This window comes from Cyprinus carpio, chromosome A12 (genome assembly GCF_018340385.1).
Source record: "Cyprinus carpio isolate SPL01 chromosome A12, ASM1834038v1, whole genome shotgun sequence".
Classification (NCBI taxonomy): Eukaryota; Metazoa; Chordata; class Actinopteri; order Cypriniformes; family Cyprinidae; genus Cyprinus; species Cyprinus carpio.
The window spans coordinates 3,419,371-3,440,228 of record NC_056583.1 but is presented as its reverse complement, the minus strand read 5'-3'; the positions used below and the strand labels follow the sequence as shown (position 1 = coordinate 3,440,228).

Sequence of the window (20,858 nt, the reverse complement as noted above, 5' to 3'; positions counted from 1 at the left end):
GATTGCTGAGTTTTTGTGTGTTTGTCTGTGTTTTCATATCGTCGGTGGCACTTCCGCAATGAGGAGTGAGTGCATGCACCTCATTGCCAGATTGCTTAAAATAAGCAAACCACTGGGCAGAAAATGTATCCATGTAACAGCGAAGGTCTGATAAGGGGATGTGAACTCTTGATATCTGGCAACCGCACACATGAAAGCTATCATAGTAGAGGCATGTAGAACGGTCCAATAAAATTCTCTTTTTGACATTTTTTTTAATACATTTTAGTCATCTTATTTAATCAACAAAATTGCATGTTGATAGTCATAGTTATCATTTATTGACCTTATTATTGTCTAGTCTTTGTCTTGTTTTCGTCATGGGAAAAGCTCGTCAACTATCATTTTTCGTCATGGTCTTCATTAACAAAATTAACACTAATACTGACTACACATACTTATTAATTGTGACACTAATACATGTGCAAACTGTAAAGGCACAACCCACTTTTGGAAAATGGGTGGGGAGCAGCAGCTCATTTGCATTTAAAGAGACATGCACGGAAGCATCATGTTTTTGCTTTTCTTAAGTTTAAATTTTTTGGGTTATTCTAATCTGGAACTTCTGAATCCACTGATGTGAACCAACTAAAAAAATGTAATATGTCAGTGGTTCCCAAACTTTGAGATGACAAGGGGGGCGTGGCAAGGCTGAGGGATAGTCTACAGTCAGCAGATTTTTGCAAAAGAATTCTCTGCAGCGTGATAAAGTCTACACTGGGTAATTTTCCCACTTATGCGGCCACTTGCCTTATAAGTAAATAGAGCGCAAAATTGACGTTTTAATTCTCAACATGACTCTCAGTACCCAATTGAGCACTCAGTTATCAGTTGTAGCAGTTGTGGTTGTATCAATAACAGACCACTAGATGACGAAATATGTAGAAATATAAATGAACGATGCATGGTTCTGCTCTAAGCATGCAAGTTACAAAATTGTGTGGGGTGATCAGATGCATTTTAAATAATTGCTAAAAGCTTCATTGGCCAAAAAAATTAACTTTTCACAAAATAAATAAATAAAAAAAAACACTAATAATAATTCACTGTTGTTTAATCTTGACCCAATGACCAGCTAACATTTTTAAAACAATAATAATGTAACAGCGCAGGTCTGATAAGGGCTGTTCTTTAATCTTGACCCAATGACCAGCTAACAGTGAATGAGTACTAGTCAGGTGAAATCACTATCATACTAATTAGATTGTAAGAGCAGACTGGTTGCTATAGGAGGAGGGAAAGAAGTGCTTCCAATCATTGTGCTGTTGTTAGTAATGGTTACCTCCAAAGAAACACATGCAGCCATCATTGCTTTGCATCACAATGGCCTCACATGCAAGGAAATTGCTACAAATAATATTGTACCTAAAAAGAACCATTTACCAGATCATCAAGAACTTCGAGAGAGGTTCGACTGCAGTGAAGTCTTCAGAACATCCCAGAGTGTCCTGCAAGCGCCAGGAGCGTCTCCTCCTGAGGGTTCAGCTACGTAATCGTGTCACCACCAGTGCAGAGCTTGCTCAGGAATGGCAGCAGGTTGGTGTGAGAGCATCTGCATGCACAGTGAGGCCAAGACTTTTGGACAACGGCCTGGTGTCAAAAAGGGCAGCAAGGAAGCCACTTCTCTCCAAGAAAAATGTCAAGTACAGACTGAAATTCTACATGAAGTACATGGATTGGACAGCAGAAGACTGGTGCAAAATTATTTTCTCTGATGAAGCTCCCTTCCGACTGTTTGGGGCATCTGGAAAATCGATTGTTCTGTGAAGAAAAGGTGAATGCTACCATGAGTCCTGTGTTGGAATAATAGCTTGCCAATAATTCTGGGCAGAGAGACCCCCTCACTACAGTATGTCAGTAGTTCAAGAGAGATCACTGAAGGGATTCTCCACCAAAATACTCATCCTGATCATGCCATTTGTTTGCAAAAAGTATTAATAAATGTGGCTGCAAGCAGGAATTGAGGCAGAGCAAGTCAGCAACAAAGTGACAAGCTAAGCAAGCATGGCAGGGGGGCATCAGGAAAATGCTTATTTCAACATCTGTTTCTGCATTCATTTACTCAGGATTATTAAAACTAATTTAATGACATGGAATAATACTAAAAACGTTTCAGTTATGGGAACAATGCCAATATTATCTTTTTGGCAAATCGTCATTCAGAGTAACAAACCATGGTCATTCAGTGTAACACATTTATGTAAAAAGAAACCATATGCTTATTCTGACCTGTACTTAATAAAATACAAATAAGAATATATGATCATACTAAATTAATATATTTTAAATGATTTTCACTTCCTTAGAAAAATGTCTTGCTGGCAAATTGGAAAACATAGTGGTTTGAAGGACATTAGCAAATTATGAAGATTTTTAGGGGTCATCTTTTGCACTCTTCTACCTGCTTCATTAAATATGTAAATATCAGTTATTGTTGAAATAAAAATCTGAAGAGAAAGATGTAGTGAAAGATCACTGTAAAAAAGAATGTCAACTAAAAATACTTTGTTACCCCGCTGCCTAAAAATTTTCTTAACATATTTCTTGTTGAATCAACTTCCGATTAGAGTGGAATTAGTCCAGGTAACAAATTGGTTTAAGTTGACTATTTTCTAGTCCAGTCAACCTAAATCATGTTGTCAAGTGTATTTTTTTTTTTTTTTTTTTTTGGGATCAATAATCGTAAACAAATGTTACCCCACTGCCTTGAATTTAAAAATAAAGACGACAAAACACTTTTTTTCATTTATTTAATGATAGAGACAACACTTTCATTCACATTTAAATTGAACAAGCAATTTGCTGTCAACACATCAACTGACAGTGGAAAAAAAATTGCAAAATACAAACACATACACATCTAAAGATCTGAACCTACACTTGAAAGTGTGATGTATAATAAATAACCTTGGCATGGGATTGAGAAACAAATAGTTGCATTTCAATTCCTCAGATCAAAACCACAGGGATTATTTTTAATTTCATACATCAATATGAAAATCAGAAGGTTAAACACTGCATATTAACCCTGCACAAGTTTACATGCACTCCCCCGCCATAATGCAAGTTATTGGTCAAAATTAGAAGCCAAGATATTATGTATCTATAAGGCAAAACTAATCACATTTATTTACAAAAAAAGTGTACTGTACTTCTGTATAATAAAATATGAATGGAGTGCACATGGAAGCACAAAGGTCTGAACCGTCAGATTCTAAATTTCAAAGCGCAACATGACCAGACAGGAGTGCTAACATCAGAAGGATCTTGAAAGTTTCCAAACTCTCCCCATCATAATGCTATTTAGTGGTCATAAAACAAGAAACAGAAAAAGGAAAGTAAAAGCACTTGTCAATTTGAAGGAATGTGTGTACATTACTGTATAGGAAAATGAGACGTGAAACAACATTTTTCATGAAAACATGCATATTCCAAGTCATGATAAACTTTAATGTGCATTTTAAATGTAGTGAAAGTCTCAAAAGAACCTAAAGTTCTTTAAAAAAAAAAAAAAAAAAAAAAAAAAAAAAAAAAAAAATTTTATGAAAGAGCTTGCTGTGGAGCCGATGAAAAACATCATGAACATTGAAAAGTGACGTGACATACAGCCAAGTATGGTGACCCATACTCGGAATTTGTGCTCTGCATTTAACCCATCCAAAGTGCATACACACAGCAGTGAATACACACACTGTGAACACACACCTGGAGCAGTGGGCAGCCGTTTATGCTGCGGCCCCCGGGGAGCAGTTGGGGTTCAGTGCCTTGCTCAAGGGCACCTCAGTCGTGGTATTGATGGTGGAGAGAATGCTGTACATTCACTCCCCCCACCTACAATTCCTGCCACTGTGGCGAGCACATGGTGGGAGCAGCTGTTCTACGCAAGTTTTTGCGAGCCTCAATGGTGTATTTCATGCACTTGAAGTAGTGGAATAGTGGATGTTCACTGCATACAGAACCATTAGGAGTCCAAATGCCTTGGGGTTATGGAAGATGTCAGTGATGACAAGATGTCCAAATGAGAGCAATGTTGGTTATTCCTTGTGAAGCACTTTACATTGCTGCTCCTCAGTTACAATCAGAATGCCCTCTTCAGTTTCTTTCACAACATTCTTAATTTCACCGAATGGCAGGGACAGCTACCAATAAATGAAAATTGTCATTCACCCTCAAGTGGAAGATATTTAGAAAATTTTTTGTAACCAAGCATAAAAGTCAAAAGTAAATGGTGCCCCTCAACTGTTTCGGTTACATTCAAAATAACTTCCTGTACTAATCTGTTAAAAGCCTGTACAAATTTATTTGTTCTGCTGAACACAGACTTTAAAATCCAATGGGAAAATAAGTGGAAAATACACCTCCGGAACCAACTAGGCTAAAAAAGGGGGAAATTTTAGCATGTTATCATCTTTACTGGTATTCTACATGATTTCTGAATGTCATAAAATGTGACAAACCAATGCAACATGGTTTTTTTTTTTTAATCCAATTCTATATTGGTGTAAAGAGGTATTCCTTTTAAATAAGTGTTGCACTGCATGTTCCAGAGTAAAGCATGACTCTTAAAGGGTTCGTTTACCCAAAAATGCATGTATTACTCACCCCCATGGCATCGTAGGTGTGTATGACTTTCTTCTTTCAGATGAATCCAATGGGGTTATATGAAAAATTATCCTTGGTCTTCCAAGCTTTATAATGGCAATAGGTGGGTGTTTTTTTTTTTCAACAGTCCGAAAGAAGTCCAATAAAGCGCATCCATCCATCATAAAAAGGCTCTGGAGGGTGAATAAAGGCCTTCTGTAGCAAATCAATGTGTTTTTGTAAGAAAAAAAATCCATATTTAAAACTTTATAAACACTTTTCTCTCACTTCCGTGAGAGCCGTCCCAGGTGGATGACGTAGGACATATAGGGGTCATGCATGCACCGGTGATTAGTGACGAACACTGAAGCATGGAGGAGAGACAACAATACGCCAGTCACAAATTATAGCACAAAATTAGGCTTGCACATATGATAGTCAGTGGAAGTGTTTACCATTTTAAATATGGATATTCCCCCCCCCCCCCCCCCCCCCCCCCCCCCCCCCCCCCCCCCGGAGTCATGAGAGGCACGTTTTATGGATGGATGGGTGCATTTTATTTGACTACTTTTGGACTGTTGAAAAAAAAAAAAACACCTGCCTATTGCGAATTTTTTAATTTAACTCAGATTGGATTCGTCTGAAAGAAGAAAGTCATATACACCTAGGATGCCTTGAGGGTGAGTAAAACATGGCCTAATTTTTATTTTTGGGTGAACTAACCCTTTAAGCAAAGTTGCCAATGGCCAATATGCCAGCACTGAGCATTTTTCAGGATTCACAACAGTATTCGGCAAAATAATAAAAAATGGCGGTGTCCATAAACAGAGTTTCTGCTGGTTTTATGAAGAGAAATTCAATACTTTATAAAGACCTTTTAAATACCAATTATAGAAAATTCAAGGAATAAAACTGAAGGGAAAATGATGTCATTATGTTCTCTAAATTTTGAAGCGGTTTTCCAATGCAAATATCTAAATTTTCTCAAAGGGTTCACCCAAATAAGGAAAAAAGAAAGAAAATTGTCATTTACTAAACCTCAAGTTGTTCTCAACCTGAATGAGTTTCTTTCTATGACAAGTCCCAGATAGTCTAACACAGTACACAACCCCACAATGTGTTACAGCCTCAGATCACCAAGATGATTTCTTCTATTACCTAGACCACATCACTGCAGATTGATGGTGCTCAGTTTGTTTTAATATTTATATGGAAAATACTGTGGAACCACCTGTATTTTGAGGCTTCAGAGTGCTGCGAAATGAACATTTGCATACATCTAGAATATACGACTCTTAAACCATAGAAGTGACTCTTTAACCACGACTCTTTAAACCATTGCAGTAAATATGCCAGAAGTTTTCTGTGTGTAGGGTGCGGACTAATCAGATGTTTTTTTTTCTTTTATGATAGTTTAGTATGATATTGTATTGATTTTGTTGCAGCTCTTTAACTAGTAAATTGGTTCAGAATTGGACCCTATCGCGCACACAGCCTATGTAATATGAATTATGAATTTGACCTGTTGCCATCAGGAGTTAAACACTTTCACATACAATTGATGAGCATAATTTCCTATGTAAAGATGTTAGTCAACATTATAGGGTTTGTGTATTGTCATTTCAAATACAGTTTAAGACTATTAAATAAGTGCATAGGTAATACTCTTCACACATATATATGATGCTGTTAATGACACTGTGGTCTCTCTGTGTGCATCTATGTGAATTTGTCAACACACAAAGCACACAGTGGATATTCAGTTTCTCAATGCACCTGCTATTGACAATTGTGTATTCCTTGCCACCAGAACAAAAGTGAAACTGTCCGTTTAATCTTTCAGACTGGAGGCAGAAGGATGTACTACTCTGTAAGGGTACTTTACTTTGATCGCCTTCTAATGAGGAATTTATCTGGCACTGCGACCTGTCATGCTGCCTTCCTGCCACATGATGTACCTTCTACAAGAGAATCACCCGAAGTTATCTGTGGAAAGCCATATGTGATTATAAAATTACCAGCCAAGAAGATTATAAATGTTACAGTTTTGGGTCAGTACTTGTTGTTGGTGTTAATTACAATAATGTTGGACTATAGCAGCTTGATTCTATATTTATGAATATAGAATATTGAATTGAATCAATGTTTATGCATAACATTTGTTAATGAATGGAAATAACTTGCGTAATGCAAATAACAAAAGTAAACTGGTAACTGTTTTGAAAAATATTTACCAGTAAAAAGGTGCTTCCTATCTACTTCTGTTTTCTCAGATATGTCCATGCAGTTGCCTCGTCCAGTCCTTTGGAAAAGTCACCATACTGTGTTTGTCAAATTGAAACACTCAGCAATCAAGGTATGGCCCTGTAAAATCAAGTTTTGCAACTCTCCAAGCTTTTGTTGTCTCTACTTAGATTGTGTAATCTAATGATCTCTCTAAAGGATGGAATGCTCCAGGTGGATTATCTTGATGTGATTGGTAAAACACGGACAATCACAGGGTCCTGTGTTCAACAGACATTTAAAAATGCCATTAGAAAACGAAGACAAGACCCATTCGATTTTATCTGGGAATATGATCCAATGCCGACAGTTCCCTTTGAACCAGAATGGGCAACAATCACTGCCCCCTTACACACTATCATCCGCACTGGAATCTCTCCTCCTTCAGAGTCCGGTGTTCCTAGTATTGTCACTAATGGACCATTTGACATTCCACCTGATGCAACAGTAGATGACGGTTTAGAAATGTCACCAAGCACAGACAGACAGCCAATCAGAATCACCAAAACTGCAACTAATACTGTTGATGTTAATGTAGAGCTTGGGATGGATTTTGGTCTTTCAGATTTTGACGTCAAACCCACTGTTCCTTGTGGGGAGTTTGAAGAAACCCCTAAAATGACCCAAAGGATACTTCTATCCAGCACACCTAAATATCCAGACCCCACTACATGGACAAACATGCAACCCTTTAGGCCAGCTGAGATGACTCTTGATAGAACCCAGAAAGTAGAAACCTCAAGTGCTGCTACACAGCCAAGCAGAATCACCAAAACTGCTCCTGCTGGTGTTCATGGTGATGGAGAGTTTTGGGTAGATTTTGGTCTTTCAGATTTTGACGTCATTCCCACTGTTCCTTGTGGGGAGTTTGAAGAAAATCCTAAAACGACCCAAAGGATGCTTCCATCCAGCACACCTACACATCCAGGCCCCACTACATGGGCAAACACTGTTACATTCAGGCCACCTGATATAACACTTGATACAAACCAAACAGCAGAATACTCAACTGCGGCTACACAACCAGGCAGGATCACCAAAACTGCAACTCCTACAGTTCAAGCTGATGTAGAGTTTGGGACCGATTTTGGTCTTTTGTACTTTGATGTCACGCCCACTGTTCCTTGTGGGGAATTTGAAGAAACCCCTAAAAAAACCACAAGGATACTTACATCCAGCACACCTTTATATCCAGACCCTACGACAAGGAGAAACACCACTCCTTTCAGGCCACCTGATATAACTCTTGGTACAACTGAAAAATCAGAAGCCTCCATTGTGTCTACACAACCAGGAATAATCACCAAAACTACAAGTCCTGCTGCTGCAGATATAGAGTTTGGGACAGGTTTTGACCTTTCAGAATTTAATGTCATACCCACTCTTCCTCGTGGAGAATTTGAAGAAACCCCTAAAACGACCCCAAGGATACTTCCATCTAGCACACCTTTATATCCAGACCCTACAAGAAGGATAAACACTGTTTCCTTCAGGCCACCTGATATAACTATTGGTACAACCATAAAAGTACAAGCCTCCAGTGTGTCTACACAACCAGGCAGAATCACCAAAACTACAGCTGCTGCTGATGTAGAGTTTGGGACAGATTTTGACCTTTCAGACTTTGATGCCATACCCACTCTTCCTTGTGAGGAATTTGAAAAAACTCCCGAAACAACCCAAAGAACACTTTCATCAAGCACTCCCACACATACAGAACATACTACATTGAAAAGCACAAGAATTGACTTTGATATACCATTGACTTTGAGTTCTGCAGAAACAACACCCTCTGTTAGTTCAACAGGAATAGTATTGGAAACATCCAGACCAGGAATGACAACTGCTGGAACAACTACCACTTCATCACAAATTACTAGTCTTGGCACCACTTCTGCAGAAATTACTACCTTGGATACCACTTCTGCAGAAACTACTACTCTTGGCACCACTTCAGTGGAAAGTTCTTCCATGGATACAACTTTTGCAGAACCTACTACCCTGGGCTCCACTACAACAGGTCTAATATTGGAAACAGCCACATTTGAAATTACAACTGATGAAGCAACCTCAGCTGTGACAGCGCCTGGCTTAACATCTGCTGTTGAAACCACAATGCCTCAGACTACCACTTCTGTAGAAACTTCTACCCTTGGTACCACGTCGATTCAAATTACTACTCTGGGCCCCACTTCTCAAGAAACTACTACCCTTGGCATGACTTCTGTTACACCTACAACTTCAGTTAGTTCAACAGGTCTAGTATTGGAAACATCCACATTTGAAGTGACAACTGCTGAAACAACCTCAGCTATGACAACACCTGGCTTAACATCTGCTTTTGAAACTAATATGGCTCAAACTAACACTTCATCCCAAATTATTACTCTTGGCACCACTTCTATAGAAGCTACTACCCTGGGAACCACTTCTGTGGGAACCACAAAACTTGGCACAACTTCTGTAAAAACTACTACCCTGGGAACCACTTCTGCAGAAATTACTACCCTAGGCACCACTTCAGTAGAAACCACTACCCTTGACACAACTTCAGCAAAAACTGCTACACTTGGCACCACTTCTATAGAAACTACTGCCCTACGAACCACTTCTACAGGGCCTACTTCTGCAGAAATTACTACCATCAGCACCACTTCTGAAGAAACCACTACCCTGGGCACAACTTCAGTAGAAACTTCTACCATTGGTACTACTTCTGTAGAGTCTAACACTCTGGGCACTACTGCTGCAGAAAGTACAGCTTCGGTCACTTTAAGAGATCTGGTATTGGAAACAACCACATTTGAAACGACAACTGCTGAAACACACCCAGCAATAACTTTGCCTGGCTTAACATCTGCAGTAGTAACCACAATGGCTCAAACGTCAACTTCTGTAGGAACTTCTACCCTTGGTACCACGTCTATTCAAATTACTACCCTGGAAACCACTTCTGCAGGACCCACTTCTGCAGAAACTGCTACCCTTGGCACCACTTTGGCAGAAACTAGTACCCATGGCACCACTTCTGTAGAAACTACTTCATTGGAAACCACATCTGCAGGACCCACTTCTGCAGAAATGACTACCCTGGGCACAACTTCTGCAGAAACTAGTACCCATGGCGGCACTTCTGTAGAAACTACTACATTGGAAACCACATCTGCAGGACCCACTTCTGCAGAAACGACTAACCTGGGGACAACTTCGGCAAAAACTACTACCCTTGGAAACTCTTCTGTAGAATCTAGTACCCTTGGTACCACTTCTGTTGAATCTACCACTCTGAGCACCACTTCTACAGGACCCACTTCTGCAGAAACTACTACCCTGGGCACCACTTCTGTAGAAATTACTACCCTGAGCACAACTTTGATAGAGGCTACTACCCTTGGCACCACTTCTGTAGAAACTACTTCCCTTGGCACCACTTATGTTCAAACTACCTCACTGGGCACCACTTTTGCAGAAACTACTACTTTTGGCACCACTTTTACTGAAACTACTACCCTAGGCATAACCTCTGCAAAAGCTACTACCCTTGGCACCTCTTCTGTAGAAAGTGCTACACAGGGAACCACTTCTGAAGAAACTACTACCCTTGGCACCATTACTGTAGGAACTACTACCCTGGAAACCACTTCTGCAGGACCATCTTTTACAGGAACTACTACCGTTGGCGCCACTTCTGTTGAAACTACTACCCTGGGTACAACCTCTGCAAAAGCTGCTACCCTTGGCACCTCTTCTGTAGAAACTACTACACTGGGAACCATTTCTACAGAATCTAGTACCCTTGGTTCCACTTCTGTTAAATCTACCACTCTGGAAACAACTTCTGAAGAAACTACTACCCTAAGCAACACTTCTGTAGGAACTACTACCCTGGAAACGACTTCTGCAACACCCACTTTTGCAGTAACTAGTACCGTTGACGCCACTTCTGTTGAAACTACTACCCTGGGCCAAACCTCTGCAAAGGGTACTAGCCTTGGCACCTCCTCTGTAGAAAGCACTACACTGGGAACCACTTCTGCAGAATCTAGTACCCTTGATTCCACTTCTGTTGAATCTACCACTCTGGGCACCGCTCTTGCAAAAACTAGTACCTGGAACCACTTCTGTTGAAACAAGTACCCTTGGTATCACTACTGTAGAAACTACTACTACGGAAACCACTTCTGCAGGACCTACTTCTACAGAAACTATGACCCCGGGCACCACTTCTGAAGAAACTACTATCCTTAGCACCACTTCTGTAGGAACTACTACCCTGGAAACCACTTCTGCAGAATCTAGTACTCTTGGTTCCACTTCTGTTGAATCTACCGCTCTGGGCACCACTTCTGCAGAAACTAGTACCTTTGGCACCACTTCTGTAGAAACTACTACCATGGGCACAACTTCTGCAGAAATTAGTACCCTTGGAACCACTTCTTTAGAAACTAGTACCCTTGGAACCACTTCTGTAGAAATTAGTACCCTTGGCATCACTTCTGTAGAAACTACTATACTGGAAACATCATCTACAGCACCCACATCTGCAGAAACTACTTCTCTTGGCACCACTTCTGTAGAAACTAGTACACTTGGAACCACTTCTGTAGAAACTAGTACCCTTGGAACCACTTCTGTAGAAACTACTATACTGGAAACCACATCTACAGGACCCACTTCAGTTGAAACTACTTCTCCTGGCACCACTTCTGTAGAACCTACTACCCTTGGCACCACTTCTGCAGAAACTACTATCCTGGAAACCACATCTACAGGACCCACTTCAGTTGAAACTACTGCCTCAGGCACAACTTATGCAGAAACTAGTACCTCTGGCACCACCTCTGTAGAAACTACTATACTGGAAACCTCTTCTACAGCACCCAGTTCTGCAGAAACTACTTCTCTTGGCAATACTTCTGTAGAAACTAGAACACTTGGAACCACTTCTGTAGAAATTAGTACCCTTGGCATCGCTTCTGTAGAAACTACTATACTGGAAACCTCTTCTACAGCACCCACATCTGCAGAAACTACTTCTCTTGGCATCACTTCTGTAGAAACTACTATTCTGGAAACCACACCTGCAGGACCCACTTCTGCAGAAACTGCTACCCTGGGCACAACTTCTGCAGAAACTAGTACCCTTGGAACCATTTCTGAAGAAACTACTACCCTGGAAACCACATCTGCAGGACCCACTTTGGCAGAAGATACTATACTTGGCACTACTTCTGTAGAAATTACTACCCTGGGCATCACTTCTGCAGAAACTGCCACCCTTGTCACCAATTCTGAAGAAACTACTACCATTGGCACCACTTCTGTGCAAACTACTACCCTGGAAACCACTTCTGCAGCACCCACTTCTGGAGAAACTACTACACTAGGCAAAACTTCTGCAGGAGCTACTACCCTTGGCACTACTTCTGTTCAAACTACTACCATGGGCACAACTTCTGCAGAAACTAGTACCCTCGGAACCACTTCTGTTGAATCTATCACTCAGGGCACCACTTCTGCAAAGATTACTACCCTTGGGACCACTTCTATAGAAACTACAATCCTGGAAACTACTTCTGCAGCACCCACTTCTGGAGAAACTACTACTCTGGGCAGAACTTCTGAAGGAGCTACTACCCTTGGCACTATATCTGTTGACTCTACAACTCTGGGCACCTCTTTTGCAGAAACTACTTCTCTTGGCACCACTTCTGTAGAAACTACTATCCTTGAAACCACTTTTGCAGTACCCACTTCTGTGGAAACCACGACCTTGGGCACAACCTCTGCAGAAACTACTACCCTGGGCACAACTTCTGCAGAAATTTCTTACCTTGGCACTACTTCAGTAGAATCTAGTACCCTTGGAACCACTTCTGCAGGACCCACTTCTGCAGAAACTACTTCCCTTGACACCCCTTCTGTAGAAACTACTACTCTGGAAACCACTTCTGCAGAAACTACTACCCTAAGTACAACTACTGCAGAGAATACTACCCTTCACACCACTTATGTAGAAACTACTACCCTGGAAACCACTTCTGCAGGACCCACTTCTGTAGAAACGACTACCCTGGGAATAACTTCTGCAGAAATCAGTACCCTTGGAACCACTTCTGTAGAAACTACTACTCTGGAAACCACATCTGCAGGACCCACTTCTGTGGAAACTACTACCTTGGGCACAACATATGCAGAAACTAGTACCCTTGGAACCACTTCTGTAGAAACAACTACCCTGGGAATAACTTCTGCAGAAATTAGTACCCTTGACACCCCTTCTGTAGAAACTACTACCCTGGAAAACACTTCTGCAGAAATTAGTACCCTTGACACCCCTTCTGTAGAAACTACTACCCTGGAAAACACTTCTGCAGGACCCACTTCTGTAGAAACAACTACCCTGAAAATCACTTCTGCAGAAACTAGTACCCTTGGCACACCTTTTGTAAAAACTACTACCCTGGAATCAACATCTGCAGGATCTACTTCTGTAGAAACTCGTACATTTGGAACCACTTTTGTACAATCTATGGCCCCTGAAACCACTTCTGCCGAAATTACTACCCTGGGGACAAATTCTGCAGGATCTACTTCTGCAGAAACTACTGCTCAGGGTAAAACATCTGCCGAAACTACTACCCTTGAACCCACTTCTGCAGAAACTACTACCCTTGGAGCCACTTCTGTAGAAATTACTACCCTTGAAACCACTTCTGCAAGACCCACTTCTGTAGAAACTACTACCCTTGGCACTACTTCTGCAGAAGCTAGTACCCTTGGCTCCACTACTGAGGAAATTACTATCCTGGAAACCACTTTTACAGCATCCACTTCTGCAGAAACCACTATCCTTGAAACCACTTTTGCAGGACCCACTTCTGTGGAAACTACTACCTTGGGCACAACATATGCAGAAACTAGTACCCTTGGAACCACTTCTGTAGAAACGACTATCCTGGACACAACTTCTGTAGAAATTAGTACCCTTGGCACCACTTCTGTAGAAACTAGTACCATTGGAACCACTTCTATAGAAACTACTATCCTTGAAACCACTTTTGCAGTACCCACTTCTGCAGAAACTACTCCTCTTGGCACCACTTCTGTAGAACCTACTAACCTTGGCACCACTTCTGTAGAAACTACTATCCTTGAAACCACATTTGCAGGACCCACTTCTGTGGAAACTACTACCTTGGGCACAACATATGCAGAAACTAGTACCCTTGGAACCACTTCTGTAGAAACGACTACCCTGGGAATATCTTCTGGAGAAATTAGTACCCTTGACACCCCTTCTGTAGAAACTAGTACCATTGGAACCACTTCTATAGAAACTACTATCCTTGAAACCACTTTTGCAGTACCCACTTCTGCAGAAACTACTCCTCTTGGCACCACTTCTGTAGAACCTACTAACCTTGGCACCACTTCTGTAGAAACTACTATCCTTGAAACCACATCTGCAGGACCCACTTCTGTGGAAACTACTACCTTGGGCACAACATATGCAGAAACTAGTACCCTTGGAACCGCTTCTGTAGAAACGACTACCCTGGGAATATCTTCTGCAGAAATTAGTACCCTTGACACCCCTTCTGTAGAAACTACTACTCTGGAAACCACATCTGCAAGACCCACTTCTGTGGGAACTACTACCTTGGGCACAACAAATGCAGAAACTAATACCCTTGGAACCACTTCTGTAGAAACGACTACCCTGGGAATAACTTCTGCAGAAATTAGTACCCTTGACGCCCCTTCTGTAGAAACTACTACTCTGGAAACCACATTTGCAGGACCTACTTCTGTGGAAACTACTACCTTGGGTACAACATATGCAGAAATTAGTACCCTTGGAACCACTTCTGTAGAAGCTAGTACCATTGGAACCACGTCTATAGAAACGACTACCCTAGGAATAACTTCTGCAGAAATTAGTACCCTTGACACCACTTCTGTAGAAACTAGTACCCTTGGCACCACTTCTGTAGAAACTACTATCCTTGAAACCACATCTGCAGGACCCACTTCTGTGGAAACTACTACCTTGGGCACAACAAATGCAGAAACTAGTACCCTTGGCACCACTTCTGTAGAAACTAGTACCATTGGAACCACTTCTATAGAAACTACTTTCCTGGAAACCACTTCTACAGCACCCACTTCTGCAGAAACTACTTCTCTTGGCTCCACTTCTGTAGAAATTAGTACCCTTGACACCACTTCTGTAGAAACTAGTACCCTTGGCACCACTTCTGTAGAAACTACTATCCTTGAAACCACATCTGCAGGACCCACTTCTGTGGAAACTACTACCTTGGGCACAACAAATGCAGAAACTAGTACCCTTGGCACCACTTCTGTAGAAACTAGTACCATTGGAACCACTTCTATAGAAACTACTTTCCTGGAAACCACTTCTACAGCACCCACTTCTGCAGAAACTACTTCTCTTGGCTCCACTTCTGTAGAAACTAGTACCCTTGGCACCACTTCTGTAGAAACTAGTACCCTTGGCACCACTTCTGTAGAAACTAGTACCCTTGGAACCACTTCTGTAGAAACTAGTACCCTTGGAACCACTTCTGTAGAAACTAGTACCCTTGGAACCACTTCTGTAGAAACTAGTACCCTTGGAACCACTTCTGTAGAAACGACTACCCTGGGAATAATTTCTGCAGAAATTAGTACCCTTGACACCACTTCTGTAGAAACTAGTACCCTTGGCACCACTTCTGTAGAAACTAGTACCCTTGGCACCACTTCTGTAGAAACTACTATCCTTGAAACCACATCTGCAGGACCCACTTCTGTGGAAACTACTACCTTGGGCACAACATATGCAGAAACTAGTACCCTTGGAACCACTTCTGTAGAAACTAGTACCCTTGGAACCACTTCTGTAGAAACTAGTACCATTGGAACCACTTCTATAGAAACGACTACCCTGGGAATAATTTCTGCAGAAATTAGTACCCTTGACACCACTTCTGTAGAAACTAGTACCCTTGGCACCACTTCTGTAAAAACTACTATCCTTGAAACCACATCTGCAGGACCCACTTCTGTGGAAACTACTACCTTGGGCACAACATATGCAGAAACTAGTACCCTTGGAACCACTTCTGTAGAAACGACTACTCTAGGAATAACTTCTGCAGAAATTAGTACCCGTGACACCACTTCTGTGGAAACTACTGCCTTGGGCACAACATATGCAGAAACTAGTACCCTTGGAACCACTTCTGTAGAAACGACTATCCTGGGCACAACTTCTGCAGAAATTAGTACCCGTGACACCACTTCTGTAGAAACTAGTACCCTTGACACCACTTCTGTAGAAACTAGTACCATTGGAACCACTTCTATAGAAACGACTACCCTGGGAATAACTTCTGCAGAAATTAGTACCCTTGACACCACTTCTGTAGAAACTAGTACCCTTGGCACCACTTCTGTAGAAACTAGTACCATTGGAACCACTTCTATAGAAACTACTTTCCTGGAAACCACTTCTACAGCACCCACTTCTGCAGAAACTACTTCTCTTGGCTCCACGTCTGTAGAAACTAGTACCCTTGGAACCACTTCTGTAGAAATTACTATCCTTGAAACCACATCTGCAGGACCCACTTCTGTGGAAACTACTACCTTGGGCACAACAAATGCAGAAACTAGTACCCTTGGCACCACTTCTGTAGAAACTAGTACGATTGGAACCACTTCTATAGAAACTACTTTCCTGGAAACCACTTCTACAGCACCCACTTCTGCAGAAACTACTTCTCTTGGCTCCACGTCTGTAGAAACTAGTACCCTTGGAACCACTTCTGTAGAAACTACTACCCTGGAAACCACATCTGCAGAACCCACTTCTGTGGAAACTACTACCTTGGGCACAACTTATGCAGAAACTAGTACCCTTGGTACCACTTCTGTAGAAACTAGTACCATTGGAACCACTTCTATAGAAACAACTACCCTGGAGACAACTACTACAGGACCCACTTCTACAGAATCTACTAACCTTGGCACCACTTATATAGAATCTACAACTCTGGGCTCCACTTCTGCAGAAACTACTAACTTTGGCACCACTTCTGTAGAAACCACTATCCTGGAAACCACTTCTGTAGAAACTTCTATCCTTGAAAGCACTTCTGCAGGACCCACTTCCGTAGAAACTACTACTCTGGAAACCACATCTGCAGAACCCACTTCTGTGGAAACTACTATCTTGGGCACAACTTATGCAGAAACTAGTACCATTGGCACCACTTCTGTAGAAACTAGTACCCTTGGAATCACTTCTGTAGAAACTACTATCCTGGAAACCAATTCTACAGCACCCACTTCTGGAGAAACTACTACTCTTGCCACCACTTCTGTAGCCACTACTATTCTTGAAGCCACTTCTGCAGGACCCACTTCTGTAGAAACTAGTACCCTTGGAACCACTTCTGTAGAAACTACTACTCTGGAGACTACTACAGGACCCACTTCTATAGAATCTACTAACCTTGTCACTACTTATATAGAATCTACGACTCTGGGCACCATTTCTGCAGAAACCACTAACCTTGGCACCACTTCTGTAGAAACTGCTATCTTTGAAACCACTTCTGTAGGACCCACTTCTGTGAAAACTGCTGCCTTGGGCACAACTTATGCAAAAACTAGTACCCTTGGCACCACTTCTGTAGAAACTGCTATCCTTGAAACCACTTCTGCAGGACCCACTTCTGTAGAAACTAGTACCCTTGGAACCATTTCTGTAGAAACTACTACTCTGGAGACAACTACTACAGGATCCACTTCTACAGAATCTACTAACCTTGGCACCACTTATATAGAATCTACAACTCTGGGCACCCCTTCTGTAGAAACTACTACCCTGGAAACCACTTCTGCAATACCCACTTTGGCAGAAGCTCCTATACCTGGCATTACTTTTGTAGAAATTACTACCCTGGGCACCACTTCTGCAGAAACTTCTACCCTTGTCACCACTTCTATAGAAACTACCCTGGGCAAAACCTCTGCAGAAACAACCCATGGCACCACTTCTGAAGAGACTAGTACCCTTGGCACCACTTCTGTACAAACTACTACCCTGGGCACATCTTCTGCAGGACCCACTTCTGCAGAAACTACTATCCTGGAAACCACTTATGCAGAAACTACTACCCTGGAAACCACTTATGCAGGAACTGCTACCCTTGGCACCACTTCTGTTGAATCTACCACTCAGGGCGCCACTTCTGCAAAGATTACTACCCTTGGCACCATTTCTATAGAAACTACTACCCTAAACCACATCTGCAGGACCCACTTCTGTAGAAACTACTACCGTGGAAATCACCTCTGCAGGACCCACTTCTGTAGAAACTAGTACCCTTGTAACTAGTTCTGTACAATCTACATCCCCTGAAACCACTTTTGCAGAAATTACTACCCTGGGGACAAATTCTGCAGGATCTACTTCTGCAGAAACTACTACTCAGGGTAAAACATCTGCAGAAACCACTTCTGCAAGACCTACTTCAGCAGAAACTACAATCCTTGGAACCGCTACTGAAGAAACTACAACCCTGAAAACCACTTCTGCAAGACCCACTTCTGTAGAAACTACTATCCTTAGCACTACTTCTGTTGAATCAACAACTCTGGGCACCACTTCTGCAGAAGCTAGTACCCTTGGCACCAATACTGAAGAAACTACTACCCTGGAAACCACTTCTGCAGAACCCACTTCTGTAGATACTCCAACCCCTGACAGATCTTCTGTAGAAAGTACTACCCTGGGCATTACTTCTGCAGAAACTAGTACTCTTGGCACAACTTCTGCAGAAATTACTACCCTGGGGACAGCTTACGCAGAAATTAGAACCCTTGGAGACATTTCTGTAGAAATTTACACCATTGAATCCACATCTGCAGGACCTACTTCTGCAGAAACTAGTACCCTTGGCACAACTTCTGCAGAAACTACTACCCTTGGAACCACTACTGAAGAAACTAATACTCTGGAAATTACTTTTGCAAGACCCACTCCTGTAAGAGCTACTACCCTTGGCACCACTTCTTTAGAATCTACAACTCTGTTCACCACTTCTGCAGAAACTAGTACCCTTGAAACCACTTTTGCAGAAATTACTACCCTGGGGACAACTTCTGCAGAAATGACTACCCTTGGAATAACTACTGAAGAAACTACTTGCCTGGAGACCACTTTTGCAGGATTCACTTCTGCAGAAACTACTACACTGGGTACATCTACAGAAACTATTACCCTTGGCACCACTTCTGAAGAAACTACAACTCTGGTCACCACTTATGCAGAAACTAGTACCCTTGAAACCACTTCTGTAGAAACTACTATCCTGGAAACCACTTCTGCAGGAACCACTTCTGTAGAAACTACTACCCTGGGTACAACTTCCGCAGGATCTTCTGCAGAAACTACTGTCCTGGAAACCACTTCTGCAGCAACCACTTCTGTAGAAACTACTACCCTGGGTACAACTTCCGCAGGATCTTCTGCAGAAACTACTACCCTGGAAACCACTTCTGCAGAAACCACTACCCTAGGTACAACTTCCGCAGGATCTTCTGCAGAAACCACTCCCCTGGAAACCACTTCTGCAGGAACTGCTACCTTGGGTGAAACTTCTGTAGAATCTATTGCCCTTGGAACCACTTCTGCAGGACCCACTTTTGCAGAAACTACTACCCTTCGTACCATTTCTGTAGAAACTACTACCCTGGAACCACTTCTGCTGAATCAACCACTCAGGGCACCACTTCTGCAAAGATTACTACCCTTGGCACCACTTCTGCAAAAACTAGTACTCTTGGCACTACTTCTATAGAAACTACAACCCTGGAAGCCACTTCTGCAGGACCCACTTCTGTAGAAACTACTACCCTTGGTACAACTTCTGAAGGACCTTCTGGAGAAACTACTACCCTGGAAACCACTTCTGCAGAAACTACTACCTTGGGGAAAACTTCTGCGGAAACTTCTGCCCTTGTCACCACTTCTGTAAAACCTAAAACTCTGGTCACCACTTCTGCAGAAACTAGTACTCTTGGAACCACTTCTGTAGAATCTACTGCCCTTGAAACCACTTCTGCAGAAACTACTACCCTTCACACCACTTCTGTTGAATCTTCCACTCAGGGCACCACTTCTGCTGAATCAACCACTCAGGACACCACTTCTGCAAAGATTACTACCCTTGGCACCACTTCTGCAAAAACTAGTACTCTTGGCACTACTTCTATAGAAACTACAACCCTGGAAGCCACTTCTGCAGGACCCACTTCTGTAGAAACTACTACCCTTGGTACAACTTCTGAAGGACCTTCTGGAGAAACTACTACCCTGGAAACCACTTCTGCAGAAACTACTACCTTGGGTAAAACTTCTGCAGAAACTTCTGCCCTTGTCACCACTTCTGTAAAACCTAAAACTCTGGTCACCACTTCTGCAGAAACTAGTTCTCTTGGAACCACTTCTGTAGAACCTACTGCCCTTGAAACCACTTCTGCAGAAACTGCTACCCTTGGTACCACTTCTGTTGAATCTTCCACTCAGGGCACCACTTCTGCTGAATCAACCACTCAGGGCACCACTTCTGCAAAGATTACTACCCTTGGCACCACTTCTGCAAAAACTAGTACTCTTGGCACTACTTCTATAGAAACTAAAACCGTGGAAGCCACTTCTGCAGGACCCACTTCTGTAGAAACTACTACCCTTGGTACAACTTCTGAAGGACCTTCTGGAGAAACTACTACCCTGGAAACCACTTCTGCAGAAACTACTACCTTGGGTAAAACTTCTGCAGAAACTTCTGCCCTTGTCACCACTTCTGTAAAACCTAAAACTTTGGTCACCACTTCTGCAGAAACTAGTACTCTTGGAACCACTTCTGTAGAATCTA

The 20,858-nt window shown here is 42.0% G+C and overlaps 2 protein-coding genes across 4 annotated transcripts in view; both read left to right on the top strand.

The window, feature by feature from the left end:
* The window catches only part of LOC122146952 (mucin-17-like), a 41,084-nt gene extending 30,051 nt beyond the window's left edge, over positions 1 to 11,033 (top strand). Inside the window, exons 4-7 of one of the 3 annotated variants that reach the window (XM_042767171.1) lie at positions 6,464 to 6,671; positions 6,894 to 6,976; positions 7,063 to 9,880; positions 10,286 to 11,033. In XM_042767171.1, the coding sequence (XP_042623105.1) occupies positions 6,464 to 6,671; positions 6,894 to 6,976; positions 7,063 to 9,880; positions 10,286 to 11,031 (3,855 nt within the window). In that variant the 3' untranslated portion in view covers positions 11,032 to 11,033. Of the gene's footprint in view, positions 1 to 6,463; positions 6,672 to 6,893; positions 6,977 to 7,062 lie in introns of all 3 variants that reach the window. The other 2 variants (XM_042767169.1, XM_042767168.1) reach the window with 2 other exon arrangements.
* Positions 11,033 to 20,243, top strand: LOC122146951 (mucin-19-like). The gene is made up of 2 exons (XM_042767167.1): positions 11,033 to 12,997; positions 15,113 to 20,243. Exons 1-2 carry the CDS (start codon positions 11,111 to 11,113, stop codon positions 18,299 to 18,301), a joined length of 5,076 nt encoding a protein of 1,691 aa, XP_042623101.1. The 5' UTR covers positions 11,033 to 11,110; the 3' UTR covers positions 18,302 to 20,243.
* Positions 20,244 to 20,858: the final 615 nt, after the last annotated feature.

Coding starts and splice junctions, on each gene's coding strand:
- LOC122146951 (XM_042767167.1), top strand. CDS start 11,111: ATGACCCCGGGCACCACTTCTGAAGAAACTACTATCCTTAGCACCACT. Junction 12,998..15,112: donor TGGGAATAACTTCTGCAGAA/ATCAGTACCCTT, acceptor ACTTCTGTAGAA/ATTAGTACCCTTGACACCAC.